Raw genomic sequence first — 22,793 nt, forward strand, 5'->3', positions numbered from 1 at the left:
TTCTCTATAAACGCTTCATCAGCTGCACTGAATGGTGGAGACTGAGAGAGAGCAAAGAGAGAAAGAAGGAAGGTTTCATAGTTTCTGCTAACGCTGTCAAGAACTAATATTTACTTGCTCGTCTCTAAAAGCAGAGAAATGTGGCACCACCACACTGCGAGGCAGGCGAGACAATCAATCCCTTCCTACGGGCTGTATTAGTAAGCCTGCCAGACTCAAGGGGACCCGGGGGTGAGTGCGTGCTGGGATGCTGCGATTTGTTTAGGGATGAGTCATCAAGCAAACCAGACACTGGGAGATGCAGCCGCAGAATAGCTGTTCTTTCCGCTTTGAAGACTAAACACACACAGTTTCATTCACACACACACACCTGCTGATGACCATGGCAGTGATGACTGGCTCCCATCCGGAGTACAGCAGGGTGCGGCTGGCCGGGTGCTTGGAGGAGATGACGATCCACAGAGGAGTCAGACACATGAAGAAGGCGCAGACCAGCGACGACACGTACGGGTAGGAATCTGGGGAAGAGGAAGAGATGCTTTCATTTTTCCTCTTTGGACGGCAGTTTGGAGACTTTCCCAGAATGCACTGGGGAAACGGTAGCGCTACCTGGCTTAAAGAAAAATTGCCAAAGAGAAACGTTTTTAGTAACTTAGTTTGACAGTTTTCTGTATTTAGTTTTACAACGCGTCAATTTTTAATGGTGACAAAACACACACAATAAAGAAACTTGCTAGACATGGATCAGAGGCCCTTATTGACATCCACTTCTTTACAGTCTCTGAAGTATCCTTCAAGGCGCATGTGTCAGGTTGATTTATTACATTTTAAAATATGTGCACATTTTAAAACATCTTTAACTGAAATGACAGAAGAAGAATTTTAAAGCTGGGCCCTATTTTGGCACATTTCGTGTGTTGAGGCTGCACAATAACACGCAATCTCATCGTTGCAGCAATTTGACGCATTGCGAAGTCTGAACTTATCGCCACGCTGCATGTGAACATTGTAGCCTTGGATATAATAGCTATGCTTTCACACAACTTTGATGTGATCAGATGAAGCCCAGCTATCTGCTACTGTCAGATTAATGGGTGTCAATTTAGTGGTTAAAAAGAAAAAAGGTTTTGGGATTAACTTTGGATTCAGGAGGGACATGCTGCAAACACAAGTATCGTGTAAAAAAAGAAGAACAGCAGACAGACTATTGATCTGTTCAAAGCCACCAAACTAACACGACATGGATGTAGCTGGCCTACCGCTGCCTCAATCTTCCATCTTTTTGTGTTACACAAATATTGTTTCTGAAGCAGTCTGACGGCGATATAGCCTCTGGAGACACTGGTTAACATGCCGGGTGTGTCGCCAGCGGTTAGCGATAAACGACTTCCAGTCAGGACTTCCTCTCCGCGTGCTGCTTTATTTTTATGACAGAAAAAGAAACTGATTTTCTTGTGATTCATTTTAAGTCTGCTGACATAACGTCGTGATGCAGATTAGTAACAACAAGTCAACACGAAGCTTTGTCAGGTCTGTCCTCAAGAGGAGAAGAAAACTACTTTAAAATGACAAGTTTGTTAAACGGAGGTCAGATCCATCATTTCTGATGCATTCGAGGAAGTCAGGAAATCTGTACGCTGAACGGCCTTCGTGACACAGCGTCAAGAGAATTAATCTCAAGATAAATGTTAGATCTAGAGCAGATTGTTCGCTGTCAGCATGCAGATGTCTGTCTGTGGAGATTAATAAGAAGATACATCATTGTCTGATGACGCTGATGGGAGCCGGGATGGCATTAGGGCGCATTTCCGTTTGTACTACAAACGGAAACCTTGCCATCCCTAAAAAACACGCCCCTGCCTACAGATTCTACATTTCTGTGCAAATAGAGATTAGATCAGAAGCAACAAGAGTCAAACAATAACACAAGCTAAATAACTGATCGAGGCAGCAGTAGACCAGCAACACAAAGGACTCTGGTGGCTTTTAAAAGAGCAACATAACCTCTGTTTCTGGGTTAATAGAAGCATCTGGCTTCTTGCAAAAAGGTCTGTCTCTGCTGTTTGTTTCTGTGATGTTTTCAGTCAGTGGTACAAACAAGCACTTTTAGTGGACGTAATCTGATTACTCTGAGGAGCACATTCAGTTCGAGGGATGGCGCTGCAGCCCTTCCAGCCTATTTTACATCAGCCAGCAGGAAGTACTCTTTAGTTAGGTGTGATGTTTTCCATTGAGGTTAAAAAAAAGAAGCAAGCAAAGGAGAAGGGATACCACATTTAGCCGTTTACTTTCTCTCTACAAATAAGCCTCTTTGTTCAAACTAAAATACACAACTATTTTAAAGTGCAATTAGGGTAAAACACCTGCTTAGTGCCACCACAGGTTTCCAGCTGGATTCTGGTCCAAGTACTAAATAACTGTCATTAGGAAACAGTCCCAGATTTATTATCTCCACTGTCTCGTCGCTAGAGAACAGAAAGGGCCCACTGTTCAGCTCGGGGCAGAATGGGCTCCTGCAGAAATGCAGTCTTAAAGTATAAAGCTGAGGCAGATACACTGAGGCACACGTTTCAGAGGGGAGCCGTGTCCCACATCCACTGACAGGAAATCTGACACCGACTCTGCACGCACAGAATTAGCTGCCTATCAGACGAGCTCCAATTAAAGTCTTCTACAGGTTAAACTGTTTACATGAGCCCCCGACACCCTGCCACAGTCTCCCTAAACCAATGAACACATAATTGATATTCCCGTCCATCTTTGGTGAAATACATTTTGCTTAAACGCTCTGCCAGGAAAAGAGCGACGCGGCTGCCAACTGTCTGCTTTAGCTGAGAAATGGCAAGACGCTCCTAATGCACGGGACATAAATGATGATCCCAGTAGTGATGATAAGTATCACAAGCCTCCATGCTTTAGGATGACAGGTGTGTAGCAGAAACTCTGCATGAGGATGCAAATGTAAAAACTACAAGGGAGAGGAGTGAGATGTTTCTCTCCGAGGGTTAACCATGCATCTGAAGCAGGATTACACACACTAAGAAGCTGTCAGGGTGAGCCTGACTTTGATTCCGTTTGGGTTGACAAGGTGACTTGATCAAGTGGAAAATTAAATTAAATGTAGGTTTCTGAGAGTGCCATTCATTTTCCTTCATAGAAAATGTTCAATGGCGGAGGCTGGAGCACCTTGACTGATATTAAATCCCACTGGTGGAATCGTTCGTGCAAAGAGTGAGCAGCTGAGTCAGAAAGAATCCAGCTCTTTGATAAAAAGTCATGCACACGATTCTGAGTCCATTGAGCAGTGGTTCGTCAAACCAGGGGTCATAGAGCGGACCTGAAGCTGCATGAATATATATCAATGTGCTCTGATGCACTCAAAGCTATCTTGCTAACTTGGATAAATAAGCGGTTAATGATTTATTAAAATTAACTCTAAATTTTGCAGGTTTGGAGGTGTGAAGTGGGAACAGCTGCATTGCCTTTTGCACACTTTAATTTTCCTAATTTTGACTTTGAACACATCAACTATATATTTTTAAACCAAGTCAGATCGTAGAATCTGTGTGTTTTAAGAGTCGTCAGCTTCTCTCTCAGGGCCTCGCTCAATTACAAAATCTTTCCCACACTGGGTGTTAGACAGGTCAAAGAAAAAAACACATCTCCACCCTTCCTCTGCTCGAGCATGATTGATAGTTCAGTGTCAAGGTAAGAAAATTAACTGGTTTAGGTGAATGGTAATCTCTATTGACATATTCTACATTTCTATGTAGAATCTGTAGGCAGGGGGGTGTTCAGGTTTTTGTGCTACGCTTGTGGTCCGAGTAATCTTGACCATTCACGTACCAGCAGGCTGCGGCGTACGCAGGAAAAACCGTCCGTATGGAGAGCAAAAACCGTCGGAACGTTTTCTGCCGTAGTGACATCCCGGCTCCCATCAGCGTCATCGGACAACAATTTAACTTCTCATTAATCTCATGAACAGACATCTGCCGCAAGTTCAGCAACAATCTGTTCTACATCCACAATGTAACTTGAGACAAATCTGCTTGACGCTGTGTCACAAAAGCTGATCAGCGTTTAGATTTCCTGACTTCGTTGAATGCATCATAAATGATGGCTCCGACCCTGGAGGGGAGAATTTCACTTCACTTTGATCTGAACACACGGTCGCTTCTCAGGATGCTAACTGGACTGTAAACAATGCAGCGCACGGAGAAGGAAGGCTGCGCTGGAAGTCGGAAGGTTCACCGTTGTCCCCAGAGGATACATCACTGTCAGGCTATAGCCGATGGGTTCCGAGATCGGGTGAATGGTGAGAATGGAAAAGGAGCGTTAGCAAAATTCCCACCGACATGTCTGTTGATTATTTTATCTAGAAATTTCTCATAGTGCACTTGTATAATATGCACACATGAATGTACTGAATGGGCAACTATATGTGGCAGGGGAAAAAGTGAATGAAGAGAGGAATCTTAATGTATTTTTTATGGGAATGTGGATCTCTCAGCTTGATTTGAGGAATGCTCACAGTTTGCATGTTCCACATTTTATTGTAAGCGTGTCGTGCAGTGTGAGATCTTGAGTTGGCCTCAATCCCTGAAAGTCTTGGTCTCGTCAAGGTCTCAGTGTTCCCTGGCCCTGCTTATAACTTCGTCTCACTTCAGGCTGTTTTTACTAGAACACCTACAAACTACAAACTACAATATGTAGAAATCAGTTCAAATGTGTGAATTTTCTGATTTCAGGGGAGAGTTGTTTGTTCGGAGTTGCAATGACAAAGCCTTCTGAATTGGCCACAGCTCTGACTCACGCCTCGGGCTATTTTTGTTCAGAATTGCTACTGTAAATCATCGAGTTAATGTGTTTGCACACAAAATATAATCCGGACATTTTAACTCTGGAGTTGTTCTGCTTTCAGTCACAGCCTTCTGCCTGCACACTGCACTAAAATAAATGGCTGATAAAGTCCTCTGTCTTTGTTTTTGAGGGCAGTTTGTTGTGATGTGTGGCTTATATATGACCCCCATTCTGCAGGTGAGTCTAGACACAACCTGATTTATTAATCTAACTCAATAACAGGCACTTCTTCACATATTAGATTCACCCTCTTGTGGATTGGCCTGAAATGGCCCGGTGATGCCACATCCACACAAACACACCTACTGTGCATGCTCACTGTGAAGCTCTGGCCCCATTTCTTGGTGTTTGTGCTCCTTCTCGTGCTTGAGCCCTCTCATCGGAGCCCTCTGTCACAATCCTGTTTGTCAGAAGCACTTAAAAAAACAAACCAGAGTGGACCTGACTCGTCTCGCCTGCTCTCATCTCTACTACTGCCTCAAAATCTGAAGAATTTGGGGCACACAGAAAATCATGTGATCTAAGTTCCAGTTAGTTTTGAGTGACTGTGAAGTGACCATTAGTTCCAGTTTAAGTGGAAAGTGTCGGCATGGCCGGGCTCAGGAACAACAGAGCCACTGTCCTGAGAGCGACCCAGCCAGACAGCCTCGCTGCTCTGCCCTGCTGTGGAAATATGAAATCTGAAGTGTGTTTAATAGAGTTAGCTCACAGCGCTAAATTGTTCCCTTCATAGTGGTGAACATCTATGTCACGCAATTAGAGCTGACAGGGTTAGTTAGCGTGAGACGCTTACCAGAGGAAACAGCTTCTAGTGTACGCTGCGTTGAGTAATACAAGGTGGTGCAACACAGGTCTGCGTGTGATATGAATTAAACATGGGGAATGTGTGGCAGCAGGGAAACAAGAGAGACAGGAAGCTCTGCGGAGCGTGAGGCAGGAGGGACCTCTGGTGGCCGACTGAGGGAAGTGTCACATTAAGGTACACATCCATTTGTAATTAAGAGGAGATGAGGCTAATTAGGTCCATTATAAAAGCATGTAACAAAGTGTTTTGTGTTAATTCAATCAGAAGCTTATTAGAAACTAGTGCTAATGTTGCATTCTCATGGATCCAGGCGAATAGGCTGCAGAAAGACAACACTCTTTGGACGGCACAGGAAAAACAAACCTGCCCGAAGCAGGAGGCCACGATGCAACATTAACGTCGTACTGTTAATAAAGAATGCAACAAAATATTAATTGATGGAGGTTTAAAACTCTTTAATAGCCTCAGTATTTTCATCATCTGTAGTTGTGTCCTAATTAAAAACTAAAACCCTCCACAGTATGAAATCACTGTGAGCAGCTCGTCTATGACCGCAGCGTCAGTAACCGTTTACCTACCCAGGCACTTGTAGAGGCCCTGGCTTATCCAGGCCAGGATCGCCAAGGTTATGAGGTCACCGAAGCTGGCGGCGATGGGCGTGGCTACATTGTCTGGGTTAATGCCCGTCTTCTTCGAACCCACAATTACTCCCACCATGATGATACCTGCACATGACACAAACAGGGTGGAGCATGTGACTAACAGTCAACAAATTACAGTCACACATCAGTACACACTGTGGTCTGTCAGCAGAAATACACACCTGCTTTTAATTTCAGTTAAGTAGACCCATCTTTATTTATTTATCTATTTATTTGACTTGTCCGGCAATGTCACTACACACTGTGCTATGTGTGTTTTAAACCTGACAACACACTGATTTGATTTGTATTATTACAGGTTGTAAGTATTTGGGCTTCAACTAAAATTTTATTATCGATTTTTATTCAAATTATTTTAATGAATATTCATTTAGTCTATGAAATCTTAAAATGATTATGAAGAGAAGCAGAGAATCCTCACACTTAATAAGCAGGAACTCGCAAATGTTTAGTCATTTTTCTTTGTTAAATTGTTTAATTAATTGATTTATAACAAAAACATTTTTGTTTGATTAACAAATGGATCCTTTTACCTACCTAACGAGCATGTCTTTGGACTGTGGGAGGAAGCCGGAGTACCCGGAGGGAACCCAAGCATGCACAGGGAGAACCCGCAAACTCCACACCGAAAGGCCCACTACGTCTGAACCGGGATTTGAACCAGGAACCTTCTAGCTGTGAGGCGACAGCTCACTGCAGTCCATGCATCTAATTTTCATGTACGCTTTATCCCAGGAACAACAAGTGGGAATTTGTCAACTTGGACTGGTAATGTTTTGTTGGTCAAAGGTCAAAGGTCACTGTTAACTTGCATCTGACCCTTTATTGTGAATGCTTTATGTCTATTTGTTGTCTGAACTCCCCTTTACAAATATTCTCTAAGTGAAGAGAGCATGTCTCTGGAGTGATTCACTCTAATCAAACATGTAAATATAGATCTAACATTTTTCTAAAACAATCTATGAATACTTGCTTTATATTAATTAGTAAAGACAAACGTCTTGATTAAACAAAGGCACTCTGTCTTAATCAAGTTGTGCATTTATTCTTTGATCAAAAACAGACGAATGGAGTCGATATGCGTTCATTAGTTTTTTAGCCTAAATGCAGACCTGAAGGTGAGTGCACTGGTTTCATCCCTGGTTGTCTACACAAAAATTATGACAATAAATGTTCACCAACAACCTTTTTTCCGTGACGAAGACGAGACGTTGACGAGCTAAAAATAGATCTTGGATAATAAAAACTCAGACGACACGTACGTTTTGTTTTTGTTAACGACATGAGACTGAAATGTTCGTGGTGGGCCGTCGGACATTTAAAATCCCTGATACTTCCCCCACTCTGCGTCTAATCTGTCAAAATACGTGCAATGCATTCGTGTAGGTAGAGGGGCGTGCAGATCCCCTGAATCCAACCCAGCCATACAGGTGAGGATGTCCCAAAGCGGCAGCTTGACAGCATTATGATGGCATCCATGCAAAACGTCATTTTCTGATACTCGATAAGGCTAATTTAATTAGATTAAAGAGAGACAACTAAAATGTGACGACTTTTTATTGATTAAAACTGGAATAAAATGTTCTGAGTTGTTAGAACTAGACAAAAACTAAAAAGGGTAAAAGTGACTAAATTCACCTTTTATTAAAAGTTTTCTTTTTTACCGTCACTGGATCAAACATGGAGGTGAACTGCCGCTTGACTGGCTGGTGGAGGCAAACAACCGGAGGGTGCTTATTCTAGTTTTTTTGTTTGTTTGTGCAGAGAACAGAAGTGGCCATGTTTATTTTAAACTGTGGATCTCAGCTGTGTGTGTGTGTGTGTGTGTGTGTGTGTGTGTGTGTGTGTGTGTGTGTGTGTGTGTGTGTGAGTGTTTACCCTGCAGCAGGGAGGCTATAAAGGCCGTGGCCACACTGCTGGAGCAGAGCAGCACAGCGTGGCTCATCTGGAACTTCCCCTCTGGGATCCAACCAAGAACCACGGCCGCTACAGCAGCCAGGAAACCCACCACAGTGGCCTGAACCTGGAGGAGAGAGGTGGGGGGGGTTACTGTGGTGCTCTTTTGTTGATTAGAGAAAATATGTGAGAAAACAGACAAACAGTCCGTGCAGCATTGGTAGGTAATGTTCCCTATAAACATTATTGTGTAATACTGAAGCTAACATCATGTCCAGGTAGATTTCATTACGTAACATTTCCTGCTGACGGATGTTATTGCGTAACATATCAGACGAACAGCTCGTCAAAACACTCTGATGCTACATGTGTTGTGGTGCATTTATCAGTGTGTGGGTAGATGATTAGCAGAGCCTGTGCTTATTGTCGTACTCATGTGGGAGTTGACTCAGACATAGTGCTGTTAGACTATGTGTATCAGCGGTTTTACAAACCATAAAACACTCACAACTTCACATAAATATTACAGTACGTAGGCGGGGTTTCATGCTTACATTAAAGATAATTCAGTTACAGGATTTTAATTGCCAGATCAGTAAATGCGTCTCTACTGACTGTAATCAGCATGTAAATAATTGTGCATGTTGGTGAAAAAATAAAACGATTTCTGCTATATTGTTTCATCTTTAATGAAAAAGCATTATCGGCCGTATGGGGCGCATTAAGGCAGCACCTGTGGGCGTAATTACCTGCTTCAGAGCCAGGTTGCCTATGATGAGATTCCACTTCTCTATGGGAGAATCCATCTTGCCCACGTTTACCTGTGTTTGGAGGATGGAAAGAAACACTTAAAAAATGGAACATTGTGTGTTTTCTGTAACTTTACAAACTACTATCAATAAAGTTTGGGGGGAATAAAAGATAAAAGGTTTTATGGTTATAAATCGATGCTGCAGAGGCCGAATGATGCACGTTCGTGTCAGCTCACAGCGGGTCGTCTGCTCACTTTTTTGGATAATCTTGCAATTTAAAAGTTGTCGATTTGGACTGCTAAATGTTTTTATGATTAGCGATTTATGCACAACTTAGATTATTGCTTCGACCACTCTAGCCTTCCAGAGACGTTACATTTGGAACCCCTCTGAGGACCTAAAATATCTGTTGAATCTGAAAGATTTAGATGGATTTATTCATGTTAAATAACTAAATCTACTAATGAGAGGGAGCTGCATTCTGATCTTAACATAACAGGACTATAGATTATTATTTGCCACTATTCTCTTTTGTGAAACAGTCACAGTTTGGTTTTGTTTCAGCACCCAAACTACCTTTTTGGAGCTAAAATAACAAGTGACCTTGTGTTTTGGTTTAACAGAGGTTTAATAGTCGTCTCCTGGGTGAAAGTGAAACAGCCTCTCTGTGGCAGCCACTGATCTTGTGAAAACTTGCATTGCTACGTCCTGCAGCACCAAGAAGCCCATCCAGGTGAAATACTGCATTCTTAAGGAGCCCTTGTAGACCACAGCACAGGTCAACCCAAAAAAGTATTCTGTCCTACTCTTCCAATAACGCAGTTTGATAACTTCAGTCCTCGGGGTGGGACAAAATGACTCGTGCAATGTAGTTATTGATCAGCTGTCTATATTTAAAAATACATAGAGCTCTAACCAAATCTCACTGCTACCTCACGACTCCTCGCAGTGACGCTTATGACATGAATGAGGGTTACATGAACAGGTATTAATTGGCCCAAGAAGAAGTTAATCAGATATCGTTATTTGATTGTCTTGCAATATATCAATTATCCCAGAATCACTTTGTCGTGATGTTATCGTTATTGCAGGTATCGCGTATCGCATCAGTGTATTGTTACCCTGAGATTCTCACCCCTACGGTAGACATTTTTCTCCACAGTCTAAAAGACTAAAATATCATCTCCAAACTCAAACTGAGACATGACAAAATCCACTTTGTTAAGCAGCATCAGTGGAATATTAAATTAATTCATCATATTCAATATTTAATGCGGTATTGTTGAGTATAAAGCGTCTTCGCTGATGATATGTCGGGCTGTTTTCCTTCTAGTTTCGAGGATGTGTCAGGGTTTTGTTTGTCCTTTGGGAAGTAATCTGAATTTATCCGATCTGAAAACTAATTTAAACATCTTAAAATAACATATTTTTAATTATTAATGTAATTTTTCAAGCAAATACTTTAATTGGAGTGATTTTTTTCTCTTTGTAACTACTCAAAAGATTTAACTGATCATCGAAATTGTTTCCAATTTTCCAACAGTTAGGCCGTAAAAACAGTCGTGTAAAGACGGAGCGTATAACCCCCACGCTGTGAACCACTGTCTGTTTCCTGGCCTGGCCTGAGGAGAACAAAAGTAACTGGAAGACAAATAGTTTTTCTGGACACCACTGAGGAGGATCAGCTCACACTGAGCTCCGCTGTCCGTGTTGACACAGCGCTGTGAATGTGGAGCCTGTATGCAGGGAGCCGAACAGCAAACAAAGAGAGAGTTCTGCTCCGTCACGTCTGCATTTTCTGTTAGTCTGCAAAGTTTGAGCAGCGGAGACAAACACAGAAACGCGTGCACAAAAAGTAATCTCTAAAAATCTGCTGAATAAGTGCTTCATGCACTTTTCTACAGGATTGTAATTACACAGTTTGTGCAGAGAGTGACGCAGTTTTATAGGATATCACGTGCTGGAAAACCTGTCTCCCCCTCGCTGCTTCTGCCCTGAGAAGTTTAAGTGCAGCAATAAATTTGCCTTCTTTCTATTCAGCCGTCCAGGTTGCCGCAACCTGTCTCACCTCCCGCCGCGGGAAATCACCCTTCACTCTGCTACATCAGCAAATTCCTCGACTCGTTCCTAATCCAGAAAGCTCTCACACCAAAGTCCACTCAAGACACCCCAAAATAATCCTCACTTGGACATTTCAAAACGTATCATAGCTTGAACTTCGAAGGGGGCAGTTAAAGCTGAAAAAGCTGCCCTGACTAACAAGGTCAGTACTCAATCGGAGGCAACAAGTCTGTTCTGTTTTCCTCTCTGCTTCACCTGAGAGAGTGGAGGAATTAGGGCTGTAATTACAGACTGGAACAGCTGTAGAGTATGTCTCAGATATGACCATAAACAGCTATACACAGAGAGACGTTTAGCTTGGGGGGATGAGAGACAACCACAAAGAATGGTGCAACTATTTGTAAACAAACACACCCACAAAATGACATCACACAGCAAGTGTACCAGTCCCTGGAGCTAAGCAGACATAAAGTAAAATTCTAGTGAAGATTGAACCAAATGTAAACTTCATCCTCGTCTTTCTGAAGAGGAATCAAAGCTTTGTGGTTTTACGGCTCCGTCCACCAGTCAAGTTGCAGGTCGTTTCCCACAGAAAGGCAGCAGAAACGGCAGCAGGTCAGAGAATGTGTTCGAGAAGGAGACATTCCCCAATAACAAAATAACGGCACAAGAAGGGTTACACCTTGGCCGTGGCTGGAGCTGAGGTCTACAGATTGACGACACCTCGTCAGGAGAGGTTGTCTGTGTAGCTCTTTCAAATCAGCAGGGGACAGTGAAACCGCATTAAGAATACATCAGTCACATAATAAGAGCAATCATTAATTTCCACTGCACGTCTATTGCCCAGACAGAAGAGAAATCCATTCATACTGAGAATTAAAACAGTTTGAAGTTTGAGTCCTCATACTTGATACTTCCCTGGTTGTGTTTCATTCTGACTGTGTATTCAGAGAGAGACAGTTCGTGTATGCGTGCGTGTGTGTTTGCTCACAGCTGTTGACAGCCTTGAAGCCAGCGTCATCTCCAGGTTTCCCTTGAGGCCGAGCAGAGCAGGAACCAGGATGAAGATCTCCGTGATGTACTGGAACGCCTCCCAGTGCTGCAGACGACACAGAGGGGTCATAAAACTAACCTTATAATTACTCCACCTTCACTCAGGTTCATTTGACATACAAATTCAAATGCTACACTATCATTTAGATAAGTCCAATTCCTCATTTGCGTGTGAACCTACAAACTGAGTTTAACACTGTAAACGGTGCTAAATGAGATGTTATGAACACGGCTTACAGCTCATTTCTTGTTATCTAAATGGACTGGGCGAGTGTGAGTTAAGCAAATTTCCGTGAAGACAAAAAACCCACAAAACTGTTTTAAACATACATTTCCCCGAAAACAGGAATCATAAGAGAAGCGAAACCAGTTCCTGGAAGCTGAACATCTGTCGTAACGTTGCTCTCATCAACGCCACCAGACTCCACTGATAAAATCAGTTATTCAACCTCGCAGCAGACGCGACTAGCAGGTCTACTGCTGCCTCGACTGGTTAGTTATCTGTGTTATCGTTTGTCTTCTGTCTCTACAGAGATCAACCTTTTTGTTGAAGAGAAACATGCTTTTATTTAAGCCAGAAGATGTGAAAATGCTCTCTTCGAAGCAACCAGACTCCACTGACAAAATCACAGATTTTACCTTGAAGTTGCTGTTCTAGCGCTGCCTCAATCAGTTCCTTTGATAGCGTTTTTAATGGTTAACACAGCAACAAAGGCACAAAGAAACCGATTGAGGGCCCGATCAGACAGAGCGCGTTTTAGCAGCTGGGGGCGGCTTTTTTGTAGTTGTTTTCAATAAGAGGGACGCTTTTTGAGCGCTGCTTTTGCGTTGCTGAGCGCCTCGCATTTTTGAGGAAAGGCTCGAGTTGAATAAACTTAAACTCAAAGCAGAATAGCGCCCAAGGTCATTGACGTTTTATCTCATTGTCCAGCCGGATTAATGACAAAGCGAGCCTTCTGTCAGTTTACAAAATAAAGGTTAGGTTAATGACAGCTAACGATTCGGTGGTTGCCTTAACATCAGCAGAAAAAAGCCGCAGCGAGCTGCTCTTTTTTAACGTTTTACAGCCTGCAAATCTCTGCAGGATAAAATAGGTAAAAGCAATGTCTTTGTCACTGGGGTCTGACAGCTTTGAAGGCAGCGATGTAAAGGCTGTTTCTGGTTTCAAAAAAGTTCTCTTAATCTTAACATCTCTGTAGGGATCCTTGCAGAAATATTATCATAAGGAATACGTGTGAAGCAAAGTTCAAATATACAGTGCACCTTCAATTGCATAGATCTAGCCTACAGGTATGAGAAGTCTGGTAATAAACAATAAATAAACAAACCCTCAGGTTAGTCAAACTTATCTGGAGGCGAAAACAAAAGGTAAAAGTACCTGTAAAATAGTCTATCGCAGTTTACAGACCTTCTGCTTCAATAGACTTTCAGTTTTACATCCAACAAAGTGGTGTGAATAATCTGGCTTGTTTACAACCTGCGTGATTGTCTGACTGACGTTTTTTGGCCCTTTAGACTTTGCCCGAGTGATGACACCATGTTCCCAGGTCTCAGTATTTCCTCTGCTGAGTACATGTCGTCATAACTGTAGGAAACAATGGACCCCACTATGAAAACATGACCCAAGATGAAAGAAACCGGACTAAGACTTTAATGCCACCCTGTCTCTAGCTCTTTATAATAGTTGTATTGTGGCTCAGCTGACCTGCACAATATCCAGAACCATTCCAGCTGAAACAGTCCCAAATCCAGCGAGCAGGAAGGGCACCAAGATCTGCAGCGCCATGGCCAGAGGCGACTCCTTGGGCATATTCTGCACATTAGATCCTAGCCCTTCCTCCTCATCTTCCGCCTCCTCCTCTGCATTCGCCTCCTCCCCGGACAGCCTCCTCTCAGCCAGCATGGGCTCTGTCTCTGAGTATCCTCCATCTCCACAGTCAGATAAAGATAAGGACGGGCGCGAGGCCCGGTCCGTGAGCCGCCGGCCTTCTATGTGTGAAGTCTCTTGTCTGTAGCCGTTCTGGAGCGAGCTGGTGTCCGGTTTAGCTCCCATGTCCACCATAGCCAGCCGCTCCTCCTGTAGCTTTGTATAACCAGTGGGCACCATGGTCTGGAACAGGGACGAGATCCGTCCGGAGGAAACAGGCTTCAGTGATAGAGCGCTCCACCCTCCACCTGCTCCGCTCATACGCACAGTCAGGCTAGAGCCGAGGGACTCCCCTATAGCTCCTCCCAGACTCTGGATACTCATGATGTGATCTCGGGCTGCAGTGTCTCATCTCCCGTCATTCAGTCTGAGTGCAGTGTGAAAATGAGACAGTAAAACAGCTTCACTCAGGCTCAGGTGCACCAAGCCATGTTAGAAAATTGCCTTAGGGATACGTCAACCTGAGAAGAGACAACAGAGGAGAGCATAGGTGAGAGAACAGGAAAAGACAGCCTGGGGCAGTATTTAAGAAGACATTACACTGAAATGGAACAGCTGAGTCACTTCTTATTAAGAGGAACAAACAAAAGATCAGTGAACCAAGGCTCTAAGTAAGGAGCAGCTATTTGCTTTTGAATAATAGACCATATTTAAGGGAATCTGTGCAAGTTTCATTTTGAATCAGAAGTGAGCAAATCATTCAAGAAGCCTCAGGCTTTTTGTAACGTGAAGATATTGTCCCTGACTTTGAAATTTGCCCTCGTGTCACCGGGAAAAGGAGTCTAATGATACACTTAGGGCTGTAAAGTTGATTATTTGGATCATTGATTTACCTACCAATTATTTTCACAGTAACAGTAAAATGACTTCTTACTGCTTCTTTTGTCCAATCAACAGTCCAAAACCCAAAGAATTCATGATATTAATTAAAAAAGTGGGCTGACTATCATACTGGTAACCAATGTTATCACTATAGGTGCCTGTGAGGTGCCACATGGGCAAACTGTGCTGTCAGTAAAGTAAAAGTAAATATTGGAATAGCCTGGCACAATTTGGGCGTGCCCTACACATTCCACGTCTCACAGCTTAAGGCAATCAAGAAATGTGATCACTTTTAACTTGACATGTTGCGCAACACACTTCATTGTGTGTATTGTATATTTGTTTTTGTGTTGTTGATTTCTGTTTCTATTTCCTACCTGAGGTCTACAGATGTAAATGAGCATCTTTACATCCTGTATTTCTAAACGTATGTGTATCAGTGTGATTTTTCCCTTGGAAACAAAAAGAATAAAATACTAAATCATCCACCACATTGCCTGTAAGATCAAGCACTTCTTTTTGTGGCTTACATCAGTGAAAAAAAATATTTGTATGAAAACTATTAACAAAAATCCATACCATGTTTTAAAGAACCAATACAGTATCACAAACATGCGTTGCAAGACTCTTAGTAAATGGGTTTTTGTTTGTTTGTTTTCTGCCCTAAAACACACAACAGTGTCTTACTACTCGATTGTTGTACCAATAATCCCTAAATCTGATGAAAAGGAATAAGACAAGCCTCTTTCGATCCACAGAAGGGATTCAGTTGGTAAAAGTCGGTTCAATTAAGATGGTTGAACACAAAAAATGTTTTCCTTATGAATTGTTTTCATGTTTCTATGCTGCTGGGATGCACTTTTAATTGTAATGTGTGTGTTAAGAGGTATAAACAACTAAAATATAAGATAAAGGAAACTATACAAGAGCAATTTAACACATACATTTTAAGGTATAAGTGACAGTGGTGTTGTTAATAGCAAAATAATGTGCAAGTATATTATTTAAACAGTATAAATGTGGCATTAAATAGGTTTTAGTTTATGTTAAGGTAAAATAAAGACATCATTATCATCATTACTGAGTAGAAAAACAAATTTAAAGTGTTCACAAATTAAGAGCAGAATGCACAGCACAGTAAATTGTAAGTATCAGTTTCACAAAGCATAAGCTACCGTTTATCTCTATTTAATCATTGTTCAGGCCTTTAAAATTACCTGTCTGTCTCTGTCTATTTTATGGTAGTAATTTGGTTCAGCGCCAACTTCCAGCACAAGCTAATATTTACTGTTAGCCTTGATAGACATGAAAATGTTAGCTAGTTGAGGATATTTGTTTATGTTAGCTAGCTGTAATACTGTGCTATGTTAGCTAGCTGTGTACAAAACAGTAGGAGGCACAGCTCCCTACTTTCTGAACCGGGAGAATACAGTGGTCAGTGTTGGTTCGTATTAATAATAAACAACTGTCAAATAAAAAAAATCTACGTTATCGCCGTGTTCTAAGTCTTTCCATCAGTTTACCTTTCTGCTTCGGAGACATTTTATCCAGGAGAAGATGCGAGCCTTCCTTGACAGACAGTCAACCAGCTAGAGAGCCGCGTCAGAGCAAAAAGTGCCACCAAAGCTCGTCTATGTTGGAATGATGAACCACTCAGTCTGTAATCCGCACAGGCCCGTAAACCTACATGGCTAAATTTAAATACGGGTTGACTTGATTCAACACAAAGTCGTAAAACTTGAATGCAACATAAAATTAGAAGAAACATTTAAAAAAAAGATACAGCTTGTGCAACAAAAAGCGGATTTTCCCACGTGCTCTATTACATCTTCGATCATTCCTGCTGTCATTGACTTCATTTTCAAAGCAAGCATAGAAAATGTGATATAGCTATAACACAACATTGTTACTAAATTAAATTATCTTTCAACAGACAAAAAATCTTGGTGTTCATAATTCAACCATGACATGTATTGAATCTAAAGTGTGGAATAGGTTTCGCATTGGGAAAATCGTGTGAGTGAGATGTCTTGCTGCACTTAAGGCTTTCTTCTGGTCAGAACACAAAGTGCCACACACTGAACCTGCATTCACGTGATGTCGGAATAATCGGGAAAATTATTTTCCAACTCCCGCAAGACAGGACAACAGCCCAGAAAGCCGGATCATATTTTCCGAATTTTGTTACCCTACTTGCCGATTAGACTGATTTGACTACCTATTTAGCAGAAACATGGCAGACCAAACAAATATTGGCTATCTGGTCAAAATGTTTTATATTAACTCAAGTATTGTTAATCAATTATTGGGTCTTTTTCTTTTTTATGCGCCATTTAGGGCAATACAGTATAATAAATCGTATTTTCATAGCGTCCGTGTTGTTCACACATTACAATTTAAAGCTCTTGAACAAACCGAAGTGCAAAAAAAGATTATAAAATTGGAAAATCCGAGCATTTGAAGTGCAAATGAATGCAGGGTTATTTTGGTTGTACTGCGCAGCCGCGAAGTACAACTTGCTTGAACAGTTGGCCGAGTTTCTCTCATAAAACTAATCGATTTATGATATGTTCCGTTTATTTCAGCCAAAGTGCTGTATTTCATGTTTTTATGGTGTATTTGTGTAAAAGTATTTACATTCGTTGTATACATACGATGATAGTTGTTATCTTATTAGCTTCACAGTTTCAGTCCAATAAGTGAGGTCGTCCAAAACAGTAGAGGGCGCTAGAGAAAGCATAGCCTAAATGTTCTGTTACCTTCCACCCGGATGTTGGTGTCACTTGTTACACACATGTTGATGAAAACAAACCGTGTGGCGTCAAAATGGAATTAAACTTCAAGAAAACGAGTTCACAGGCTTTGCTGTCTTGTGGCAACGGAGGAGGTTCGAATGCTTTTATCTGTAATCGACGTCGGATTAAAAATCTGTGTATAATTATAATAACAGCCTTACTTTAGCTGCGACATACTCAAAAGTTGGCTAGAGCTTCACGAGGTTCTTTTAGAAATGAATGAAAAGTGTTTCTTTTTTGACAACAATAAGATGTTTGAAGGTTTCTAGATAAAAACCTCCAGCGCGAGCTTCCTGTCATATTATCTCGTTATTTTTTGGGCGATTATTTGTATAATATGACCTATTGTTTAGCAGCTCTGAAAATAATATAATATTCCCAAAGCTTTTGGGATGATACATTTGGTTTGAGTTATTTTATTATTATTATTATTTTAGAAACTAAAGTAAAAATGATCATGTTTCAGCTTCTTTAATGTAAATAATTCTGTCCTCTGTGACAGTAAAATGCCAATGTTGAAGATGACAAGGTACATTTGAGGACTTTTGCTTAAGGAAACACTGATCAGTATTTTCACAATTGTATGAACTTTATAGTGCAAAAAAAGGCATGAAATGACAAGAGCATTTTGGCTGCAACTAGCAATTATTATCACTAGGTGTACAGGTAAAACGTTTACTGGATATTTTCAACACACACGTTTTAAAAATCGAACCTAGAATTCTTAAATTGTATGTTTTTTTTTATTGAATGTTATTTATTAAATACATTACATACATTTATAGAACGTTATCAAAGATTGTCCAAATATGGTCACTTCTGACTCTCTCCTTTTCACCATTGATCAGCAAGTACTATTATAACTCATGAAGTGCTTGTTTTGTTTTGCTGCTAGGTCTTAATGAGAAGCTTCTCCTCAAGCCAAAGGGCGGCAGACCCCTTCAGACAGAGAGAGTCCCAAGAAGCAGCGGTGAGGCCAAACATCCCTGCATGCTGTCTTGCTTTAGGAAATGTGTTGGATACAAAACAGTCAGCTGTAAGAGCTTACTCCTTTTTGTGAAGGAGGGGAGCCGGTTCCTCTCTGAGAGCTGATTTCGTTTCCTTCTTGGCGGGTTAACTCATAGGAAGCATAACAAAAAGGGTGATCATATATCTGTTACATACAAACCAAGCATGGTTTTGTTTCATATTGTATATCCTACAAATTAAATGACATATATGTTAGTACGAAGTTGTGTAAATACTTAAAAGCCATATTATTATTAGCACAACCATAGACAGTTACTCTTGACATATCCCACTTTTTAATCATCTATATCAGGGGTTCCCAACCCCCGGTACGGTACTGGGCCTTGGGTCGTTTAGTACCGCGCCGCGAAACCCAATAGGTGTCTGTGACATTCCAAACATACAAGAAGTCAGAATCATCGCATGGGCTGTGCAAAGTGTGCAGGGCCTTGCGCCTGCAGCAACATTTCAAAAGTAGCCCAGTTCAGCTGAAAAAAAACACGGACCTCACAACCCCGGCTTCGCATCACGTGACGTGATGTGAAACCGATCATGAAGCCTGATGCTCCTCTACAGCTCTGCGTTTATCAGTGAAATATATGAACTACTCAGCTTGTGGAGATGAAGTTTATGCTTTAACTGAGCGCAGAACTACGGACAGATCACAATGTTATTGAGACAGGTTGGCTACAGAGCACCAAAACACACGCAGTTCTGTGTCATATCTGCTCCTCTCATAACATCTGTCTCCTCCCCACGCTCATGATAACGCTCTGATAAACTACGCATGGATCACCTCCGGCTCATCTCATTCACAGCATGTGGTGGAGATGTATTTTATTCTTATAAAGGTTGTTCACGTAAATACGGGAGCTATCACAACCCTATTAAGTCAGGGGCAGAGCAGGAGAACCACACACAGATCGGTGTCCTCACTGCCCTGCATGATTATAAACTGCTCACTGTTGGATCACATTGTTATAAATTCCCCTAAACTACTTGTAGACCACGCTCTGGATCATCTGTGTCTCTCCCTGTAGTTGGGTCGTCTTGTATTAACCCCCACCCCACCCCCCGAAATATTATCGCTACTGTCTGGACCAGATGTTTCAATGTACCCGTATTAAAAATGGAGAATCCTTTATGTTTATTTCATGTTCGTTAAAGTTTAATTGCGTTTTTACAGACTTAACAATCATATGTCAAAGCAGAGCTTAATTTGGCTGAATTGTAAAATCCAAAGTGAAAAGAACAGATGTTTGGGAGCCAGTTCATGCTGTTATTGAGTTTTACTTTTTATTTTGCCTTTAAATATTTGCCTAAAAACAAACACCATAGAACCAGAGTGATGATCTTTGTGTTTTTTGTGTTGTGCGTCAGTGTTGGAGCGGCTGCAGAGCTTCCTGCCTCAGATGGCAGAGGCCAACGAGAAGCTGAAGCAGCAGATGGAGGAGGCTCCTGCTGGATGCTTTGACATAGAGAGCGTGGAGGAGGCGGAGCGGGTTATAGAGATGGTGAGTGTTAGTCGACTAGAGAACTAGTTTAATTTGATATATAGTGTGATTGACTCTCTCCTCTTGCCCTCAGGATGTAGCGCTGGTGGAGCTCAGCGGCTCAGAGAGCGGCTCGGAAGACGAGCAGGAGACTTCAGACTCTGATGCACATTCGGACTCTGTTGAGGAGAACGAGATCACAGAGCAGAACTTGAAATTACCTGGAGACGGGAAGAAGAAGAAAGCCGACATCCAGGTTGTCGAACAGGAGGCAGCGTAGAGAAGTCGACCGCAGACTTTTGGCTGCGTGTTGAGTTTCTTTGCCCTCTTGGGTGACGTCAGTTAAACTGAACAATTAAAGGATTCAAACCTTCTTCACAGACACGGTGAACAGAGAGCTGCTGTGTGGAGAAAAGCAGAACTTCCTCATCCCTGTGGGAACAACAGAATATATCATTTCTTATATTTGAACAGTCTTGAAGTGTCTTTGGAACTTCAACAGATGCTGATCTCCTCCAGTCGGCCATCAGATGACCTTGTGACCTTACCTTTGTTCCCTATGTGTCGACACTGTGGATCACTGGTTTCTGGTGTTTTCATCAGCTTGTACACATTTTTACATCAGTTTAGGCTTAAAGGTTTATCTTCTTTCATGAGGCTCAGTTGAGTCTTTCCTGTGAAAGATGGGTCACCAGAAAAGAAGTGAGCTAAGTTTCATGGCAATGAAAATGAAGCCTCTGTACAGATATTGTTTTATTAAAATACCTGGAAATTACAGTGTTTTAAAACCTGGAGCCTAAATGACTTAAAGGTACAAAAAGTTGTTGGCACTGCTTCAGCAGATTTTTTCAGCTGATACCTGCAAAACAGACTCAAAGTGTTGCAAGTTAATCTGTGGGGGCAAATGCTGATAATTGAAGTATGCCACTAAAAGTTCTTGTTTTTGCGACTGACAGGCTGTAGGCTGCAGACTGTTTTTGTAAGTGTCTGACAACATTATGGAAAGGATCCTTACAGAGATGAGCCTTTTTAAAAAAGCAAGGTGCTTTTTTTCTCACCTAACAGAAACAGACGTCTGGTTAAATTGGGAAGAGTGCTCTTGCAATTACCCATTATCACCAGTGGGAGGCGCTCAAGAGCACAAAAATTGAAATCTTTGAGATTCTATCTTTAACAGTCATATGTATCGCTCACTTTAAATGTTTGCCCTGGAAAATGTAAACAAAGGCAGCGTGCAGTTAGGCGCTTCGTCTGAAACCCCTCCCCTGCCAGCAGTTTCAGGCATTAAAAATAAGCATATAGAAATAATAAATCTTCTTGCTGATGGTCTGGTTTGCTTTTGTAGCTCATGTAGAGTAATCAGAATTCATTTCAGTCTGTTTCATAACCAGTGAAAAACTCACAGGAGCTGTAAAGCCAAAAGAGTCCATCAACATGAAACACATTAATTTAAGCTCTGAGGTGCAGGAGGTGCCGGTCAGCTGCTGCCTCCATCTGTAAAAAAAAACAAAAAAACAACTAACCAATCGAGGCAGCGATAGACCAGCAATGCCTGTGCTCTGCAAGGTGAAATCATTTGTTAAAAGAGGATCTTCTCTGAAAGAAAACTGTTGTGATCTTGTTGGCATCCTTTCTGTGATCTTTTTACATTCTGATTCTGATTCTGATCTTGTGCTGTTTCGTAAGAGCCAGGCGGTTTTTATTCCTGTGATACACAATGGACACACACGATATCTCACCGGACCTGTCGTGTGATCTCTGACCTCTTGCACTCAAGCAACATTCATGAGGCACTTTGATGAGTGTGCGAACTGTGATTTTGTGAGATTCAGCTGATATTCTGCCCATATTATGCACAACAGGACACCGCGAGCCGGTACATTTTTTAGCGAGATTTAGTCAGCTTTCATGCTGTAACATTTCCACCATGCTATTTGGATTTGAATTTAGCTAATGTTAGCTTGGAGTGTAATGTTCCGTTAGCAGTCATTTTAATGACTCCCTCAGATACAGAAAATGTGTCTTTATTATGCATAGATTGTTTTTAATATATTATGTTTTCAATATAAATTTCCAAATAGACTTAAACTGGTTCACTAATAAGAAATGTACAGACTGGAGCTAACTAGCTAAATGTTCTTTTGCTTTTTATTGTTTAGTTTTAGTTTTATTTTCTCTTCCTTCAGATGCTGTGAAGTGCATCTCTGAGCTGGAGAAGGGGGGCATGAACGGTGGCAGTGCAACATTATGCGCTTTGTACTGAGCATTTAATAATATTATGTATTCACCATTGACCAGTACCTAATAAGTTATTTTATTCTTAATTTGTACTGTGTACATCTTTGTAGCTGTTTGATTGATTGTAGACATCCAGTTGTGACTACAACAATCGGATCATTGTGGGACTGATTTTAAAGTGGAATCAGACTCAATTACACTCAAGTTAAGCAACCTTTCCAGAAGTACTCTGACCCAGACTTTTATTCTACCTAAATGATATTAAAACAACATGATATCAGACATTACATTTATGAATCAACTTTATTAAATGCAAATTTTGGGACAATTTAGAGTTTCCAATTGGGCTACATGTTTTTGGAATGTGGGAGGAAACCGGAGCACCCGGTGAAAACCCACGCTAACACGGGAAGATCATGCA

At 41.5% G+C, this 22,793-nt stretch overlaps 2 protein-coding genes across 2 annotated transcripts in view; one reads left to right on the top strand and one right to left on the bottom strand.

Annotated features, from left to right (window-relative positions):
- slc41a2b (solute carrier family 41 member 2b) overlaps positions 1–16,418 on the bottom strand; it is a 49,356-nt gene extending 32,938 nt beyond the window's left edge. Inside the window, exons 1-7 of the mRNA XM_069670776.1 lie at positions 16,362–16,418; positions 13,795–14,477; positions 12,028–12,135; positions 8,973–9,044; positions 8,206–8,350; positions 6,244–6,390; positions 371–518 (exon numbers count right to left, since the gene is read on the bottom strand). Of these exons, the coding sequence (XP_069526877.1) occupies positions 371–518; positions 6,244–6,390; positions 8,206–8,350; positions 8,973–9,044; positions 12,028–12,135; positions 13,795–14,340 (1,166 nt within the window). The 5' untranslated portion in view covers positions 14,341–14,477; positions 16,362–16,418. The remainder of the gene's footprint in view (positions 1–370; positions 519–6,243; positions 6,391–8,205; positions 8,351–8,972; positions 9,045–12,027; positions 12,136–13,794; positions 14,478–16,361) is intronic.
- A 1,233-nt stretch (positions 16,419–17,651) lies between these two features.
- Positions 17,652–22,793, top strand: nopchap1 (NOP protein chaperone 1). The gene is made up of 4 exons (XM_069670778.1): positions 17,652–17,725; positions 18,529–18,603; positions 20,022–20,155; positions 20,229–22,793. The coding sequence occupies exons 1-4, from the start codon at positions 17,665–17,667 to the stop codon at positions 20,412–20,414; spliced, it is 456 nt and encodes a 151-aa protein (XP_069526879.1). The 5' UTR covers positions 17,652–17,664; the 3' UTR covers positions 20,415–22,793.

Source organism: Semicossyphus pulcher, unplaced genomic scaffold (genome assembly GCF_022749685.1).
Source record: "Semicossyphus pulcher isolate SPU_LCO1_2020_fin unplaced genomic scaffold, fSemPul1.0.p SCAF_20, whole genome shotgun sequence".
NCBI lineage: Eukaryota > Metazoa > Chordata > Actinopteri > Labriformes > Labridae > Semicossyphus > Semicossyphus pulcher.

What these genes read in the sequence shown, in the direction of transcription:
- nopchap1 (XM_069670778.1), top strand. Translation starts at nt 17,665, where the DNA reads ATGGAATTAAACTTCAAGAAAACGAGTTCACAGGCTTTGCTGTCTTGT. An exon ending in GAGAGTCCCAAGAAGCAGCG is followed by an intron (nt 18,604 to 20,021) that starts GTGAGGCCAAAC and finishes GTTGTGCGTCAG; the next exon opens with TGTTGGAGCGGCTGCAGAGC. An exon ending in CGGAGCGGGTTATAGAGATG is followed by an intron (nt 20,156 to 20,228) that starts GTGAGTGTTAGT and finishes TCTTGCCCTCAG; the next exon opens with GATGTAGCGCTGGTGGAGCT.